This window comes from Gossypium arboreum, chromosome 9, assembly GCF_025698485.1.
Source record: "Gossypium arboreum isolate Shixiya-1 chromosome 9, ASM2569848v2, whole genome shotgun sequence".
Classification (NCBI taxonomy): Eukaryota; Viridiplantae; Streptophyta; class Magnoliopsida; order Malvales; family Malvaceae; genus Gossypium; species Gossypium arboreum.
In genome coordinates, this window is record NC_069078.1 from 1,054,260 (window position 1) to 1,071,791 (window position 17,532).

Genomic DNA, 17,532 nt, shown 5'->3' on the forward strand with positions numbered 1-17,532 from the left:
TCAAAATATAGTAAGAAATGAATTGAGATAAAAAGAGATAAATTGAAGGAAACTAAAATTTCAACATTCATACATAACTAAGAACAATAGTAAGAACTGAAAAAATAAGTTAGAAACTCTTATCACATTCTAAAAGTTCAAGCAGAGTTTGAAGGTATTACATTTTAGATAAAGAAATGATGTAATTTAAATACAGGTTGGGACTTGAAAGTCTCTTATGGTTACATAGACTATGGAATGAGCACATTAGAGATGGGTGTGGAAGTATTGACAAGCTTTGGCTCCATCACTGGAATGTCGAATGTTTCTATTGGAACCATTGGAACGTCATTCAGCATCACGATTTGACCTTGTATATTTCCAGCTAGCGCAGCCAATTGATACTCTTCTCTATTCTGGAAGCCTCTAAATTCAAAATTAAGCTTTGCAACATCCGTGGATCTCAAATTACGACTCTCATGTTCATAATTTGAAAGGGTGACATTGAACAAGTTATCCTTCGACAAGTTAATAAAAATGATAGAAATCCCAAACTGTAAGAGAGAAAATGATGCAAATAACATTTAATAAAATAAATAATTTAAAAATAAAAAGTTCACTCTATCAAAATTGGCATACGTTTTTCTTATTGTAATAATAAAATTTATTATATTTTAAAATGAAATAAAATAAAATAAAATAATATTATATTATGAGTCTAAAATAATGAATAATCCTTATATACTTCTTTTATGAATTTATCTGATCTTAGGAATTCATATTTATTAACTAATAATAATTTTAAAATTCTACTTTTTTAATTTTATTTTTAAAAAAATATTTTGATAAAACAACTTGAGTCTTTCAATTTGAGATTTAGCAAATTGGTTCATTCAAAAATTTAATCCCTATAGATGTCGAAAGTGAGCAACAATGTACAATTTATCACAATATTAATATTCCATCTGTTATGCGTGATTTTGATTGGTATAATAATAAAATATGTAAATATTAAAGGACGATTTATTATTATATCAATCAAAATTATGCACAATTGATGTGAGATATTAATTATGTGATTAATTGTATTTAATTATTATTTTAAAATTAATTTTTGTTGAAAGGTAAAAATTTACTTAATTTTAAAAATCTTAAAAAGAGAAAATTGTTTTCAAATAAAGAAAATCATATATTTGAACTTGAGAAAAATAGGTTGCCTTAAAAAATACTTTTTGAAAAAATAAAATAAAATCATGGTGGTGAAGCCCTGAAACCGGCCACGAGGGATGAGAAAGGGAGTGGTCAAACAGAAATGACCACTTAATTTCCTATTCTGTGATAACCTCTCTTTCTCTATCTGTCTTTCTATCTATCTATCAATTCATCTTCCGAAAACTTATTTTTGATTCAATTTAGATATCGTGAACAAACAAAAATTTGTGGAAATGAGCAGCCAGACGTTGCCTCCGGCGTCAACAACCCGCCGGGATTCTCAAAAAAGAAGATCAAATAGCACTAAGAAGTCTCATTCCTTCAACCATGCCAAGCCGATGTCTCCTTCGTTAGTTTCCTTTTTTTTTTTTTTCTTATCTGTTAATATTATTACCTTTTGAATTTTGAATTTACCCAATGACCTTGTTTCATTTTGTTAGTTCCATCCCTGGTGAGAGGACGGTGAAAAAGCTCAGGTTATCCAAAGCCCTTACCATCCCGGAAGGAACCACCGTGTCTGAGGCTTGTAGGCGGATGGCAGCCCGTCGTGTCAATGCTGTGTTGCTCACCGATTCTAATGCCTTACTCTCTGGGATCGTTACTGACAAGGTATTTTTTTTCCTTCTTTATTTTGCTTGCCTCATTGTCTTTTTTATAACCATGTTAATATATATGTGTATATCATCGCCAGGACGTTGCCACTAGAGTAATAGGGGAAGGGTTGAAGCCAGAGCAGACAGTTGTATCTAAGATCATGACGCCTAGTCCAATTTTTGTTTCGGCAGACTCTTTGGCCATTGAGGCACTTCAGAAGATGGTTCAAGGTAGTTGATTATGTTATGTTCGGCACATAACCCAATTGTTTTTTTTTTTTTTATAATATTTTTTAGAAATAATTGCTTATATTCCAATGGTGTTGGACGAAAAAACCTGTTATATTGTTGATTTTTTACGGTATTTGGAAGGAACTTTGATATGTTTGTAAAGTTTAAATGGTGATTGTATGTTCATGTGCTGAAGCTCGTTGGTAGCTAATTGCATTTGAGAAAGATACAAGACAAAACCAAGATTTGTTGTCGAATTTATATTTTCATGCAGTGTCTTGTTATAGCTGGTTTGACAGGTTAGGTTGGGAATTATCTGTTACCATCAAACATTAGGCTTTGATTTAACCCTTGACAGAAGTGGATGTTTTATATAATGGGCAGAACTTGAGGTGACTGTTGGAATTTAGTAAATTTATTATTATTTTCTGATAAGTATTTTTGTCATAGCCTTGAATTATAAGTAAGTCTTACAGTTTTAAGGAGTCCTTAACAATCACTTTAAGGTTTTATGTAGTCCATGGTCGTTTGTTAATTTCATTTTGTCAGGGAACTATTGTAGAATTTCTCTAATTAATGGTAGAACTGCGAATCATTGACTTGATACATGCCACAGTTGCACTAAGGTTTATTACAAATTTACAATAGCAGAATCGTTATTAAACTTTTAGTGCTAGTGTACACACATGTAAGTCATCTCATTCAATGGTTCTTTGACAGGAAAATTCAGGCATCTCCCTGTTGTGGAAAATGGTGAAGTCATTGCCATGTTGGATATTACAAAATGCCTTTATGATGCTATCTCAAGAATGGAGAAGGCTGTTGAGCAAGGAAATGCAATTGCCTCTTCAGTGGACCAAAATGGAAGTAAAGGTTCTGGTTGGTTAATTTGTTTTCTTTGGGATTGAAGGCTATAACATTCTAATGATTCGATGCTACTGCATGCATATATTTGAGAAGCTCTTCATATTTTCTCTGTTGTTCCAGCAATATTTATCTTCTGGAGAAAATAGAGAATAGAGAGGGAGAGAGGGAGGAGTGATTGGAAGAAAGAGACTTGTAATTCAATGAGATTTTGTGCTTTTAGATGTGATATCAACAGTACTACTGAGAAGATGATGTGGTGAAAGTAGATGACTAATAAACAGGTCTTGGGTAGTTGGTTTTAACCCCTTTTCTTTTCTTATGAACTAAAATTGGTTACAAGCATGTAAGGTACCGTTATGAAAAGTTATGGCCTTCAATGTGCATGGATAAAATAGTGCTTATCCTAGTTGTTTAACGCCTTTGGTGAAATCATTTATCTATTTTTTTTTTCTGAGGGGGTTTTGTGTCGAACAACAGTACACTTCTTCTATTTTTAGTGTAGAGACAAGTCTTGACTTGTCAGAAATCCTGTGTTTGACATCCGTCTCTATTGTCACAACAATTGTGTCCATGTTTGTAATATTACATTCATAGGATTTACCTTTTGAGTGTGAGGAAATTATTTGTTAAAGTTTTGTAGGTATCATACTGAATAGCAGTTTGTTGGTATTCCTAATTTATATATCAAGAGAGGAGGGCATGATTTAAATCGTTCAAATTAAAACTTTTATAATTCCAGTTTCCTTGCTATTATATTTCTTTATACTTAAAGAGATTAAGAAAGGTTCATATGTATTAGCAACATATCTTTGAACAAGGCGTGTGATCAAGCATATAGATTACTGCTCTTACCATACAGACTGAAACCTGTGATTTCTTGGTTGACATTTTGTTTTGTTTGTCATGTTCTTTTCAGCATCACATGCCTTCATGGAAACTTTGAGGGAGCGGATGTTCAAGCCATCCTTGTCTAGTATCATTGCTGAAAATTCAGAGTAACTTTTTATCTCAGCTATCTGATGTGTCGAAATGCAATTTTCTATTAGTCATGCTCTTTTTATTATTTTCTTTACCAGCCCTTGTACCTTCTTCCTTTTTCAGTGTTGCAGTTGTTTCATCATCAGACCCTGTCTGTGTTGCTGCAAAAAAGATGAGGGACTTGCGGATTAATTCAGTTGTTACAGTTACAGGGAACAAAATTCAGGGGATACTAACGTAACACCTTTTTACTCATCACAATACTTTCATGAATTCATTAGTATTAGTTTTTGAGATCTTTTGCACTATTACATGTATTTAGTGTGGTTTTGGAAGGTCTGTTTCGAGTCATTTGACATATATTGTGATTTCTTATGGTTTCTTTAATGCTATGAACTGCAGTTCAAAGGATATCCTTATGCGAGTTGTGGCACAAAACCTGTCTCCTGAACTTACTCTCGTGGAAAAGGTTCAGTTCTTGATTTTTTTTTGATGTACAGTATAGTCTTTGTTATTTACCCTCCACTGATGTTTACAGGAGATATTAACCTTCATTTGAAATTGTGTGTATATTAAACTGAGCTTTAACTCTATTGTGCATATGTACATTGGTAAATAATATATGCTTAGCATTTATATAAAATTCTTGTGCTTGACAGTTTTCATAAATAGTTTTGTTATCTGCGGAGTAATTTCTTGATATTGTTTTCAAGAGTATTCCAGTGGTTATCCTTTGTTTCTGTACATATATGTTGTACTAGTGGCTATCCAGAATTTAATTGCATGTTTTCAGTAACCTCTTTTTAGTGGTGTCTGAGTTTTGATTGTTAATTGTAGTTACTCCTATAGCTTTACTTTGGACAGTTACAGTGGTTTATGTTGCATGGAATGATTAAATTAATTTGGAACATGAAAATTTTTTGGTTCTTTTAAGTTCTAATTCTTTCGAAAGGATCAGTTGCATATATATTGCATCTCAACTTTGCTTAATTGTATTGCTGGTATCTGGCCTTGGAATGGAATGTGCAATTTATATCATGTATTTCTTACACAAGATGGGTCCAGGATTTAAGTGCAAATTTTTTTAGCGTAAATGGTTTCCGGTTCCAAAATTTTTTGTGCTTTCTTTTTTGATAAAAAACTTTTGATACTTCTGTTTTTGATGAATAAACTTTTGATACTTTTTATAACCAGACTAATGTTTTCTTTATCTTATAGGTGATGACACCCAACCCTGAATGTGTGACAGTAGAAACAACAATCCTTGACGCACTGCATTTAATGCATGATGGAAAGTTTTTACATCTTCCTGTTCTAGACAAAGGTGAGCTTTGGTCTTTTTATATAGTTTTAGAATCACAATTCGTTCTTGTTCATATGCACGGAAATGGCTGTTGTGCAGATGGAAATGTTGCTGCTTGTTTGGATGTTCTGGATATAACTCATGCGGCAATTTCTATGGTATGCATGATGCGATTTTTATGTATTTCAGACTTTTATTTATTTTGTGTTTATGAATTGTATATTTAGGCGATTGCTTTTAGGCTAAGGGGAAGATTATTTACTTGGGGTTTATTTCATTGTTGCCTCTTTTTCCCATCTCCTTTTTTGCTTCATAAATGTTTCTAAAAAGGAAGATAAGAATCTATTAGAAAATTAACCAATAACTAGAATCTAACCCCAACCCTTACGTAAGTATTCTATAAAGAAGTAAAAATGCTTTTTTTTCTCCGAAATATATAATTATGGTTTTTAATTATCCAAAAAAAATTATTTTTACCTAGAAGTGCTTTTTTAATTCCTAAAAGCAAATAGCAAATAGCAAAAGAAAAAGCAAAACAGAGCCTCGATAAACCAGGTTTATATTTACTCTGATCCATGAATTTCCTTTCAACCCATGTGAGAAAAGAGCAAGAATCACATTCTCACTATTTTTTCTTTTGTTTTCAAAATTTTTTACTTTTGAAGGTTGAAAGTAGCTCTGGAGTTGCTCTTAATGAAGTGTCAAGCACAATGATGCAAAAATTCTGGGATTCTGCCCTTGCTTTAGATCCGCCAGGTGATTATGACACACACAGGTATTACTCATGCTGCCTCATTTACAATCCAAACCTGTTTATACTGTGGAATTAACCGTACAGAGTGTTCATTTCAGTGAAATGTCTGCAGTCATGGCATCAGATGGTGCAGATACTGGAAAACTATCACCCCATCATTCCCTTGGCCACGGGAACTCATTTTCTTTCAAACTTGAGGATCTTAAGGGTCGTCTACATCGATTCAGTTTTGGTATGTAACGCTGTATGTCAAGCTGCTTTCAGCGGAAAATTATCTGAATTTATATAAATACGTCATTTCATACCTAGAAGCAACAATGAACTGATACCTGGACTTCTGTATTGAAAACAAAGAAATATTCTATAGGCTATAGCTGAATAGTAAGCAACCATGTTGAAGGCTTTGCTAGTATTTTTTTCTCCATTATGTTGTAGGCTTTCAAAAGCATCATACTTGTATTTTGTTCTTCAGGTACTGAGAATTTAAACGAGCTTTTATCTGCTGTAATGCAAAGAACTGCTTCCAGTAATGATAATAGACGTCCTCAGCTTTTGGTTAGTTGTTGGGTTTATTTATTTATTTTGTACTGCCTATGGTTTTTTCAAATTTTCTTGTTTGTTTTCATTCATACATTGATTCTTTTCTTTATTTTTTTTTCTCTTGTTTTTTTATAGTATAAGGATGATGAAGGTGACAAGGTTCTACTCACCAATGATACTGATCTTGTTGCTGCGGTTAACAGTGCTAGATCCATAGGAAAGAAGGTAACGCATTGTTTGTATTAGACTATTGCTTCCCTCTTCTTTGACCATCCTATTTATTTTCTGTTGTTGGTTTCCTTTTGTTTTCACTTCACTTAAGGTTTTGCTTGGTAGAGTGGAAAGAAAATTGGAAAGCTGAAAATTTCAAGGGGTAGAAAAATAGAAAGATGGAAAAGATCATTTTTTTTTCCACGGATGTGCTTGGTAGGAAATATGGAAAAATGAAAAAAAAAAAAGTAATTTTCTTTCCATCCATTGTTTGGTAGAGTTGAAAAACGAAAGGAAAGACAATAAAACATTTCAAAAATGCATAATTTTGAACTAATATGCACTTCTCTCCCATTTTCTCTCCTCTCATAATTCCAATGTGAAAGGATTTATTTTTATGCATTAGGATGGAAAATGATGTCTCCTATTTTATTTCCAATAAAGCACTCTCAAAATTTATTTTCTTTTCACTTTTCCACTCTCTCCTTCCATTTCTCCACTTTTCCACCCGACTAAGCCCACCCTAAAAGATTATTATTTGTATAAAAACTTCATTAATTTTCATATTATTTACTCCAAGTAACAAGACAAGTTCATGAACCCAGCTTTGTGAGTTGTTCATCTCACACATCGGAAATTTGCTGAAGCTGGTGTTGGGAGTAGCCTGGTGCAGTTTTCAAAGTAGGCACAAGATAAAAGGAAAAAGAAAATGTTGATAAGACAAATAAGGTGTAGTTGCTGCTGATATATTATTCTAAATTTATAATTGTCTTCCTTTGGTACAGGTGTTAAGATTGCATCTGGATTTTTCCGAGTCAGCTGAGCAATTACAATCAGAACCAATTGCAAGTGCCAAGAGAAGCAGCGCAGGGGTACCTTTGCACTTGGGTTTATTGGCCGGTACTGTTGTCCTGACTAGCATCGGTGTACTTGTCTACTTAAAGCGCTCGAAATTGTGAGGTTATGCTAATTTATCTGCCAAAAACAACATAATATGAATCGTAGCATTGATTAATTAGGCAAGGCAATGAAAGTTAATCGGGGGTAGAAGGTACGAACTTAAGTTCTTTATACAGTCCACAGAAATCATTTTTGTTCCACTTGTATGTAACTCAGATCTATGAAGGAAAAGCACTTGTGAGGGTATTTGAGCATCATTGTATACTATTTTGACATTCTTTCAGTGACTCAATGAAGCACTGCCATGTACATATGTATGGATGTTTTAAATATTCCATGCTTCAGTTATCTGAGGGCAAATTCTGAAAGATGTGCGGTGGAGATTTATTCTGATACTTTTTGCAAGAAACACAAATTTTCTTCATATTTAGGGGGTGGCTGACATTGCTGGTAGATGTAAGTTTGAGTATGTTGGTAAGGCATCGTAAACTGTTGGGTTAAATAAAACAATATATTTTGTTTCTACAATTATGTAAAGAATTTATTGGTTTGTCCATTTTAGACATTTGTTATGTTGGGTGAGCCGTTATTAGTTAGAAGAAAATTGTGTAGTGTAGACTAATGGTTTTGACATTGGATCGGTGATTGAACCGATTAGGTTATCGGTTCAATCTGTTTGATTAAAAAAATATTAAAATTAAAAAAAAAAAATCTTAATTCAGTTGGTTCGTATTGATTTTTGATCTAATTGGTTCAAAGCTAATTTTTAGATTAGTATCCTAATTGGTATTGTTTGGTTCAAACAGCATTGGTGTAGAAGTTTAAGCTTTTAAGATTGACACGCAGTGTACAATAGAAAGTTAAAATTGACCCAAATGCAATACACTACACTAGATTTATGGCACATTTACGGTGTAGGTGAAAATATTATGTTACGTAATAAAAATATTTATTAACAATTCGTATGAAAATTAATTGATCCTTTTGTTATAATTAGTAATGTTAAATGTTTATTATATATAACATTTCATGTTTAAATTTTATTATAATCAAATTTTTGTTATGTATAAAAAGTAAAAATAGCATCCTTATGAAAATATAAATTAATTTGTATATAAGAAGATAAGTTACTAATTTCACATTAGTTGGTTCTATTAGAAAAAAAATGGTTAAGAAAGCGAGTTTACAGTTATAGTGGAAGTTTTATTTTTATTTTCAAAATCGAGTCCTTTTATAATATTTAGAGTAATAAATAATACATGTGCTTCGTGCAAGATAGATTTAATTAATCTTGCCTTTCAATCGAACGAGCTTCTTTGTTATTTTCATACCATGAATAGTAAAATAATTTATTTACTTCCTAACAGAATAACGATATTTCATTAGTGTCAAGCCTTGTTTTTAGGGAAATCGATGCTATTTATTTATAGAGAGAAGTACGAGAATTCTAGTTGCATAAGCCCTTGACAAAAATATTATTTAAACAGAAAACACAGTTCCACTCTAAGTGAGACAGGGGGCAACATATGTTTGATCTAGTGCCACTTAGTATACTTGTTTGGTATACTTGTATTTTTTAAACAAATTGGTTTAATAGAATATTCGTTAATTACATCAATACCTTTTGCATATTGTCCTCAATATTTTTGTACACAAAGCAAAAAGAAAGTAAATATTGACTCACAGGTTATCTAATGTTTAATTAATACTAAGAGGTATTACGTGGTCAGATCGTAATATGAAAACACAAATTGTATTAGTAGAAATACCTAAACAAGTCATTAGTCTAATCTGAAATTAGAAAATCAATAGAAAGACTAATATGTCATCTATCAAGTCTAATTGGAAAGGTGTTTTGTCTTAAGCATCGACTCCTGGAAGATAGAGACATAAATGTGAATGAATGGACTAACAATACATCGGACAGGACCCAAGTTGAATAGATCCTAGATCCATTTATGGATTTCTTCACCTGTGATATTTAGTGTGAGATACCTTAATCTTACGTGGATGATGGACTATGTATGCGTGACTTGTATACTTTAATGTAAGTAAAAACCTAAGTTCAAATAGATAAGGTCGAACGTTGGTGCGTTGGGTATACGACTTTTGTAGTATATAGTATCATTTATAATAGTGGAATTCATAACCCAACTAAAGGGTAAATGATATCGTCTCAGCAGAATTACATGATAGATGAAAAGTAAATATCGCCATGAGTCGTTTGTCTTTGTGATAAATGACTTAATTACTATTTAATAGTAATTGACTTTTCATGAAGGAAGATGTGATGATTACCATGAGATAAAATAAGATCAAATTGAGAAATCATATTTATCCTAAAGAGATTAAGTGTATCCTATAAGAGTAATACACTTAAAACAAGGTTATTGGACGAAAACTTATTAAGTAGCTCTCATAATCATCTCCCACAATTCGTTGTGGCAAATTAAAGTCTTTTTGGAACTTAACAAGCTTGTTTTCTAGCTATTTTATATGATTCTATTATGTTTTCCATTTTTAGTAGTTTACGTTTAATTTTAGTAAAATAAGCACTATTACGCAATTTTTAGCCATGTGATGACCTAACGGGCCAATACAGGCCTAGGGTTGAACTAATAAGTCAATTGAGTGTGCATGACATTGTTTTCGGGTTAAGAACGCGAAGAATGACGGCAGTGTCGTGACATTGGCATGTGGTGTTGCCACACCATACTTCAAAGCCAAATAAGTCAGCCTTGAAAGGCAGTGTCGCAACACCACGGCGGATTGGAATTTTAAGCCAGGGATATTTTCATCTGCACAATACATATTATTCAATTTTATGCTGCTAATTGACCTAGTTAGGATAGAACATTTTGGCTATAAATATGGGTGTTTATCCTTAGTTTAGAAGGCTTGGCCGAGTGAACCGTTTAAATTAGTTTTAGGATTTTATTTTAGTTTTACTTTTCTTTCAATTTAGTCCTTTATTTTAGAAAAAAATTGTTTCATTTTTTTTAACTTGGATGCGATTTGGATTCAAGCTTTCATTTATTGAGTCTATCTTAATTTCTTTTTGGTTTTCAATTGCAATCGAGATTATATTTGCAACTGTCAAAGGAATTTCAGTTTTTGCGCATAAATCGATATCGAAAAAGATCAATTTTCATATTCATTTTTCCTATTTAAATATCTGCTTTGTATGTTGAATATGAAATTAGGGAAAATTGCATCTAGATCCATGAGTGATTGATTTCCTTTGGGAGATTAACGATCAAATGTGGGAATAATTAATAGAAGAATTAGCGTTTATTTCTAAGTTAGTTGGCTTAAACCCTAGGGTTGAAGACCCTAGGAAGTAATTTCAGATAAACGAGATCGAAAGAAAAATTTACCTTGTAAATCATAATTTTTCCCGGTCAAGAAAGTGAGTTGAAAGATAAGTGAGTATTGGTCGATTAGTTAATTAATTAGAGGTTGAAAGGTAATAATTGGTTAACTAATAGCTAATTTAAAAACAACTCGAATTCTGAAGTTAATTAGGAACATTGATGTGAGTTAATCTTCTGCTTGTTTAATTGGAATAGTTTCGATTGTTGATTTGTGTTATTTAGTTTTGCTTAATTTATGTTATTTTCATTGATTAATTTCCATTTTGTCTCTCGTACTATAATATTAGTGTAACATCCCAAATTTTAGATTAATGAGAATGTAGAATTATATAAAAAATAAAGAATTAGCTCAGTGATTAGTTGTTGAATGTAAAAGCATGGTATTAAATGAGATCCCTAGTTTGAATCCATTCCCTTACAAAATAATTCAATTTTTGCAAAATCCCATTTTTTTAGAGTCTGTCATCTATGCCCTTATTAACCTAGGTATAAATATTATTTTTTCACACTATTACTTTTTATTTTATTTCTTTTTAAAATTTCTTAGTATTATTTAGGTTTTGGATTGTAAAGTTTTTTAAATTGTGGTGTGGACTGTTTTCGTTTTGGAGTTTTCATGCATGCATGGTTTTCATATTTGGGATTGAATATTAAATATATGTTAAAATTGGATTGAACATGTTAGTCAGTTAAATTAATAATTGGGAATTTTATTCGTTTTTTCATTGCAAACAAGATAAACAAAATGTTTTTCTTCTAAGGCAATGTCGCGCAATGTTTTCCAAAGACCACGCCAGTTCTGCTAACTTGACTTAATAAAAGGTTGATTTAATTAAATGAACGTTTTCCCAAAGTTAACAAATGTAACTGCGGTTTTATTAAAAGAGAGTGTTTAGGAGGTTTCAACTATTGATAGAGTAGGATTGACGCTTAGGTGTTCAATGTAACTTTCACGAATTGGCCATAACGTATAGGCTAGATTTGAGAGGTTACATTTAGCGGTATCAGAGCGTAGGTTTAAAATCTCAGACTAAATTTTTGAATCTTTTCAAAACGAGTCTGCATGCATGCATACATGAAAAGAGTATTTTTGAAAATTACTTTACAGGGAACGATAGAATCCGAAGGTCCAGTGCCAAGTCAATAGAAACAGTAATGAAACTTTTGTAATACTATAGATACTATTGCATAAAATGTTAATGAAAGAATTGTAGATTGAGAATGCATTAAAAGATTAAACAAAGTACTAAAGATACTCTTACTGTTAAATTATAGATTCATAAAACACTGAAAAAAATACTTATTAAATGATCACTCGTGGTAGGAGGGACTGTAGGGGGTGACCTCTGAGGGCTCTGGTCTGGTATGTTGTTAGTATTATGGTTAGCAGCAGTTATACAAGTATAAAAATCCTATCAGTGTACTCATCCAAGCAGATAATATTCTAAGCAATATTTCAGTGATTTTAGTTTTTCTCAATTTGTTCTTTGTTATTCATTTTAATAGAGTTACTAACAAACTAGAACATGATCAATCACCATTAAGGCAAATTGTGAAACCAAATTAACATTAGCAATGTAACTTCTTAAGCATAGTCAAACATTGTTGATCTGATAGAACATAATAATAACAACTCAGGTCATGCAAATTTTATATTATGATCCTTAAGGCAAAGCAAAGCATAATTTTTGCCTTTAGAAGTAGGAATGTCGTGGTCGTGCTTTCAGTAATACTCACTTATAGAAAAGAAAAAAAAACCCAAATATTTCATAGAACTCACCAAAAAAAGGGGAAAGAAGAAGGGATTAAAAGAAAACCCAAAGGAACAAAACGAATCCAACAAACAACCTAGATTAGATACGATAAACAAAAACCAAAATAACGGATCAAAAAGAGATTTTTTTACCAAACATGGACCCAATATAAAAAAATATTACAGATGAGAGATGAAGTGAGACTAACTTGTAAAGTAAGCAAGGAAAGAAAGTGAGCTGTTGAAGAGTGAAACCAATAAAAGGCCAGCGAGAAAGTAGAGAACAAACGGACCTTAAGTATAAATTTAATTTTTTGAGAATAATAATTCTACCAGTTTCTATAGAGAAAGATTTACTTTCCTACTAGAAGTAAGAAAATTATTTATCGTTCTGTATTTGATTCGTGATTGTCTAAACTCATACTCAAAGCGACTTGTGGTATGAGAATAGCGGAGAAAGTCGTTCGGTTGAAAATCGGGAACGTTTAGGATCCATCACGCACAAAGCATAGATACTTTTCGGTAAAAAAATTATTATTATAAATATTACAAACTAACACAATTTTCAAATTTTGAATTTTTCACTATGAAAAAACTATTTTAAACCGAATTTTTTTCCAACATCGACGGATACAGTACAATACCCACTACCATAATCTAAATACATTTTTCATGGTTGATTTTAATCACACCACTAAACAAACTAATTTCACCATCGTGACTGTTTTTACCATTAATAGAGCCATAGAAAGGAAGCTTTAGACCCCAGAACTACTATAGTTATTTTATTATTATTATTTAAATTTAGTTATCTTTAAAAAGAATAAATAATCATTAATTGATTATGTAGGACTTGTTTCAAGCAGAAGTCAGGTTGTCTCTTGATTTCGCCTTTGACATTGTACAAATTTCTTAAGTTGAAATGCCTCGAAGCTTATCCCGGTCTCGGTCTCGGTCTCGGTCTCGGTCCCCGTCATACCGGTCTAGGCACAGCCGCCGTAGCCGAAGAGAGCACAGCCGGAGAAGCCGTTCATCCTCTCCACGTCGCCGCAGAAGCCGTTCTCCATCTCATCGACGCCGCAAAAGTCGATCTCCGACTCCGAGGAGACACCGTAGGCGAACCTCCTTATCTCCTTTGCCCAAATCTCCCTCCCCACCTCCTCCCATCCCTCAAAACAAAAACAATAGGTATCTTTTTTTATTTTTCTTTAATTCGAATTTTATTTTTGTTACTTTGAACGAAAGCAAAAACAATAGAGCACAACGTGAAGTCAAATTTTAGTAAAATCTAGTATATGGCTAAATCATTGAGCATATTCATATGTAATCGTTTAGTTTTGTTGCTTTGGTTTGTAATTAGGCTTCATCAAGAAGCTGAACTAAAATTATTAGAGGAAGAGACGGCGAAGAGATTGGAGGAAGCAATTCAGAAAAATGTTGAGGAGAGGTTGAATTCGGAGGATGTTAAGTTAGATATAGAGAGACGGGTAGTGGAAGGGCGTAAGAAATTGTTCGATGATGTTACCACTCAACTCCAAAAAGAAAAGGAATCTGCTCTTGCCGAGGCAAGGCTTAAACAGGTAAGCATCTTCACCCCTGCCTTCTTGTTCTTTTAACTCAAATGTTCTTCCATTTGTATTCATATATTATTTGGATTTGCATTCTAGACTACAAAATTTAAGCTGATATTAGTGACTTTTTTGGAATAAGAAAGCGTTTGGGAAGAATGACCCACATAGATATTAGATCCATGGTATGTCTTGATTTATTAAATGAGATTCATCACTTAGAAATTTCTTGTTAAAAGAGTGGTTGGTTAAGTTGGTTTTCTATTTCAAGTTATAATATATACCTATTTTACTTGAACTTGAGGGTGAGAATTGGGTACAAATATGTGTTTGAAATGAGTATATTCGATTTTCTATGTTTTTTTTATGTATTTTGGGTAGAGTGGGTGGGTCTTGGAGATCATATTCCCATATCCATGTCCGGAAATGCATTTGACATGAGTATTGGGCAATAAGTATTTCAAGAAAATTGGAGAGTCAAAGCAACGTAGCAGTGTCCTATAAACTTGGTCTTAGATCTCCTATGGCGTTTGATACTTCTTGTAATTGAAGTATTGAGATGATGATGGTGATGTTGGCAATGGGGGTTCCTTAGCTCTTGTGGTGATTAAGTCAACAAGTAGAAAATTGATGTCTCAGACTAATCTAGAATATAATGTACAAAAACTGTGATTGAGATTTTTGAACAATTTACTTAAAAATTAATTTAATAAGCAATTAAAGCAAATAAAAGAATAGATAAAAGATCAAATATTATTGATTTATGGAGGTTCGATCTCGTGCCTATGTCCTCTTCTTTAGTCTCATTTGCCAAGAAGTTTCCAATTTGCTATCTTGAATTGATACTTTTAAAGGACGAAGGATATTTTCATAATTCCTATCTTTTATCTAGGTTAAGATAGCAACCTCTTCTATCTTTTCAAAGCTAAGATGTATCTTCTCTACTTTGAATGGCCTAAGTTGAAACCTCCTCTTTATAATAAAGATGTTTGTGTAAACAAGATGAATCTCTGATAGGCTAGATGTTTGTAAGGTTGAGCTCAACAAAGAGAAACTATATATAAGGTGTTTTTATTTGGGAATGAAAAGAACGATATGAAGATATGAAATTAAGTTTAGATAGTGAACTTGAAAACTTTGTGAGGGATAATGATATTGCTTTGATCTTTCTCTCTTGGTGTTTCATACTTCTGGAAATGTGGGAGACCCTTATTTAATGCATGGAACATCGAAGTATATGAGTCAGTCATGTATTTGCTAGAGATAAAACACACCATGAACATTGTAAGTGAATTTATTTATAAAAAGCACCAGGAACATTGTAAGTGAATTTATTTTTAAACAGATTTAAGATCATTCAACCTGGGTCCAATCCAGTGTACTCCCAAGTCCAGACCATAAATCTCTATCTCTACTTAGAAATCCAACTAGCTCCGATAGTTAAGAAAATCTATCTCCCACTGATAGTATCTTAGACAAAATAATAATCTTCACATAAGTTACTTGCTCATTATAACCCCTTGTAGTACGAGCATATTTAGATTACTTACTATGAAAAGTTGTCTTCCCTCACACGAAAGACCATTGTATGTTTCTATCAGTTTAACTCGGGTAATCAGGGAACCATATTTGTTTTACATTGCTTTACATGCACAGAAATTTGAGGACAATATATTGCAGAAGAAGTGAATAATGTGTTTGTTTCCAATGATAATCAGTTTGATTGGTTACATTAACTTACAGTTTAATTAAATTATAAGACTATAGCCTAACACTTCTTTCTTCAATTTGTTAGTAGGGTGCTATTGTGCTTCTAATGCTGTTATTTATATTTGATGTTTTGATGTTGATTCCCTTTTTATTTTGAAGATTTGGATTCCAATTTTAGGAATCCAGATTGTTTTCCATGTGAAGTTCTAGGAGAAGTGGATCTGGTTACTATTGCTTGAACCAGATGTGTTACCCATGCCTAACTAACTTTCTCCATAAATTTATATTTGTCCTTGTGTCACATTTTGGTCCCTGTCTTGTTTTGATACGATGTCGACAATTTGGGCAGGAACAAGCACAGAAAGAGAGAGAAGAGCTGGATAAGATGCTTGAAGAGAACAAGCGGAGGGTGGAAGAGGCTCAGAGACGAGAAGCATTGGAGCAACAAAGGAAAGAGGAGGAAAGATACCGGGAGTTGGAGATGATTCAAAGGCAAAAGGAAGAGGCTGCACGGAGGAAAAAGCTTGAAGAGGAAGAAGAACATGCAAAGCAGATGAAGTTGGGCAAGAATAAGTCCAGGACAAAGGTTCCATTCGGAATTGGGTGATAACAAAAACATGTACCATATCACGGTATTGTATCGATCTTCAATCTTTTATGTTTCTTTGGCACTTCTGTACCAAGCCCCAATGCCCTTGTTCTCTTCTATACCTTGAGTATGATATTTGATTTACAAGAAAAGGAACTAAAACCTACTTCCTTGAAAAACTGGAAGTGAATTTCTTATGGTTGGTTGGTAAGCTATTTGCCGAGAAAATGAATTGCAAGGATTATGTTTTTCCTTTGGATTTAAGTTGTTTGCTTCACTTTCATGAGTTTTGCAGGCAATTCGCTTTTGGGAGTTCTAGTGTTAGCTTCTTAGAAAGAGTCCATAGTGAGCTATAGCTTCTGAAAATATAAGTATTGTTCTCTTCTATACCTGTTTTTTTTTTTTTGAATGAAGCAGGTAACATGTTAAATTATTGTATGTCTTGTAACTTTGTAATATTTTCGGTATACTACTTAATTTCTTACAACATTAGAAATTATTGAAATCTTACCAATTTATTCTTTTCTTTTTACAAAATTATTGAATTCCATTTAACATTGTAAAATTTTTAGTAGTTTATTTACTTTTTCCAACTTAATTTATTGAAATTCTTACAAAATTGAATCTCTAACAACTTTATGATAAGCTTAATATATTATTTGGCACATGAGTTTGACATTTTCTCTAATGTGGTACTTGTGACTTTTATGTCCAATATTTGTATTCGATGAAAAAGCTATAAATTTAGGTATTGTTTAATTCGGATTTTAGGGCTAATTTGATGAAAATTAATAATTAATAAATAATCTTAGCAATTATCTTTAATCAAATCAATTTTAGAACCTAACAAAAAAATCACTGAAAGATTTTCACCTACCATCTTGACTTCAACAACCCCTTATTTACTGTAAAGCATATCGACCAACTTTTGCAGATAACCAAAATTGGGAGGCTGCCCAAGAAATTGAGCT

General features: G+C 32.4%; 2 protein-coding genes across 4 annotated transcripts; both read left to right on the forward strand.

Annotated features, from left to right (window-relative positions):
• The first annotated feature begins 1,186 nt into the window (after positions 1-1,186).
• Positions 1,187-7,935, forward strand: LOC108457433 (CBS domain-containing protein CBSCBSPB3-like). 3 transcript variants are annotated; one of them, XM_017756492.2, is made up of 14 exons: positions 1,187-1,540; positions 1,632-1,800; positions 1,883-2,015; positions 2,736-2,894; positions 3,799-3,877; positions 3,984-4,097; positions 4,263-4,329; positions 5,079-5,184; positions 5,263-5,321; positions 5,829-5,938; positions 6,016-6,149; positions 6,390-6,472; positions 6,593-6,682; positions 7,453-7,935. In XM_017756492.2, the coding sequence occupies exons 1-14, from the start codon at positions 1,425-1,427 to the stop codon at positions 7,624-7,626; spliced, it is 1,593 nt and encodes a 530-aa protein (XP_017611981.1). In that variant the 5' UTR covers positions 1,187-1,424; the 3' UTR covers positions 7,627-7,935. The 3 variants fall into 3 exon arrangements, with proteins under 3 accessions (XP_017611981.1, XP_017611984.1, XP_017611985.1); XM_017756495.2 differs by having other exon boundaries at positions 2,736-2,888; XM_017756496.2 differs by having other exon boundaries at positions 2,736-2,882.
• A 5,564-nt stretch (positions 7,936-13,499) lies between these two features.
• Positions 13,500-16,825, forward strand: LOC108454418 (uncharacterized protein At1g10890-like). The gene is made up of 3 exons (XM_017752871.2): positions 13,500-13,882; positions 14,055-14,274; positions 16,322-16,825. Exons 1-3 carry the CDS (start codon positions 13,617-13,619, stop codon positions 16,577-16,579), a joined length of 744 nt encoding a protein of 247 aa, XP_017608360.1. The 5' UTR covers positions 13,500-13,616; the 3' UTR covers positions 16,580-16,825.
• Positions 16,826-17,532: the final 707 nt, after the last annotated feature.

Bases quoted from the DNA above. Each gene is read 5' to 3' on its own strand.
- LOC108454418 (XM_017752871.2), top strand. From the start codon at position 13,617: ATGCCTCGAAGCTTATCCCGGTCTCGGTCTCGGTCTCGGTCTCGGTCC. The intron at 13,883-14,054 runs GTATCTTTTTTT...GTTTGTAATTAG, and splicing joins CCTCAAAACAAAAACAATAG to GCTTCATCAAGAAGCTGAAC. The intron at 14,275-16,321 runs GTAAGCATCTTC...CAATTTGGGCAG, and splicing joins CCGAGGCAAGGCTTAAACAG to GAACAAGCACAGAAAGAGAG.
- LOC108457433 (XM_017756492.2), top strand. From the start codon at position 1,425: ATGAGCAGCCAGACGTTGCCTCCGGCGTCAACAACCCGCCGGGATTCT. The intron at 3,878-3,983 runs GTAACTTTTTAT...TTCCTTTTTCAG, and splicing joins ATCATTGCTGAAAATTCAGA to TGTTGCAGTTGTTTCATCAT. The intron at 5,185-5,262 runs GTGAGCTTTGGT...GCTGTTGTGCAG, and splicing joins TCTTCCTGTTCTAGACAAAG to ATGGAAATGTTGCTGCTTGT.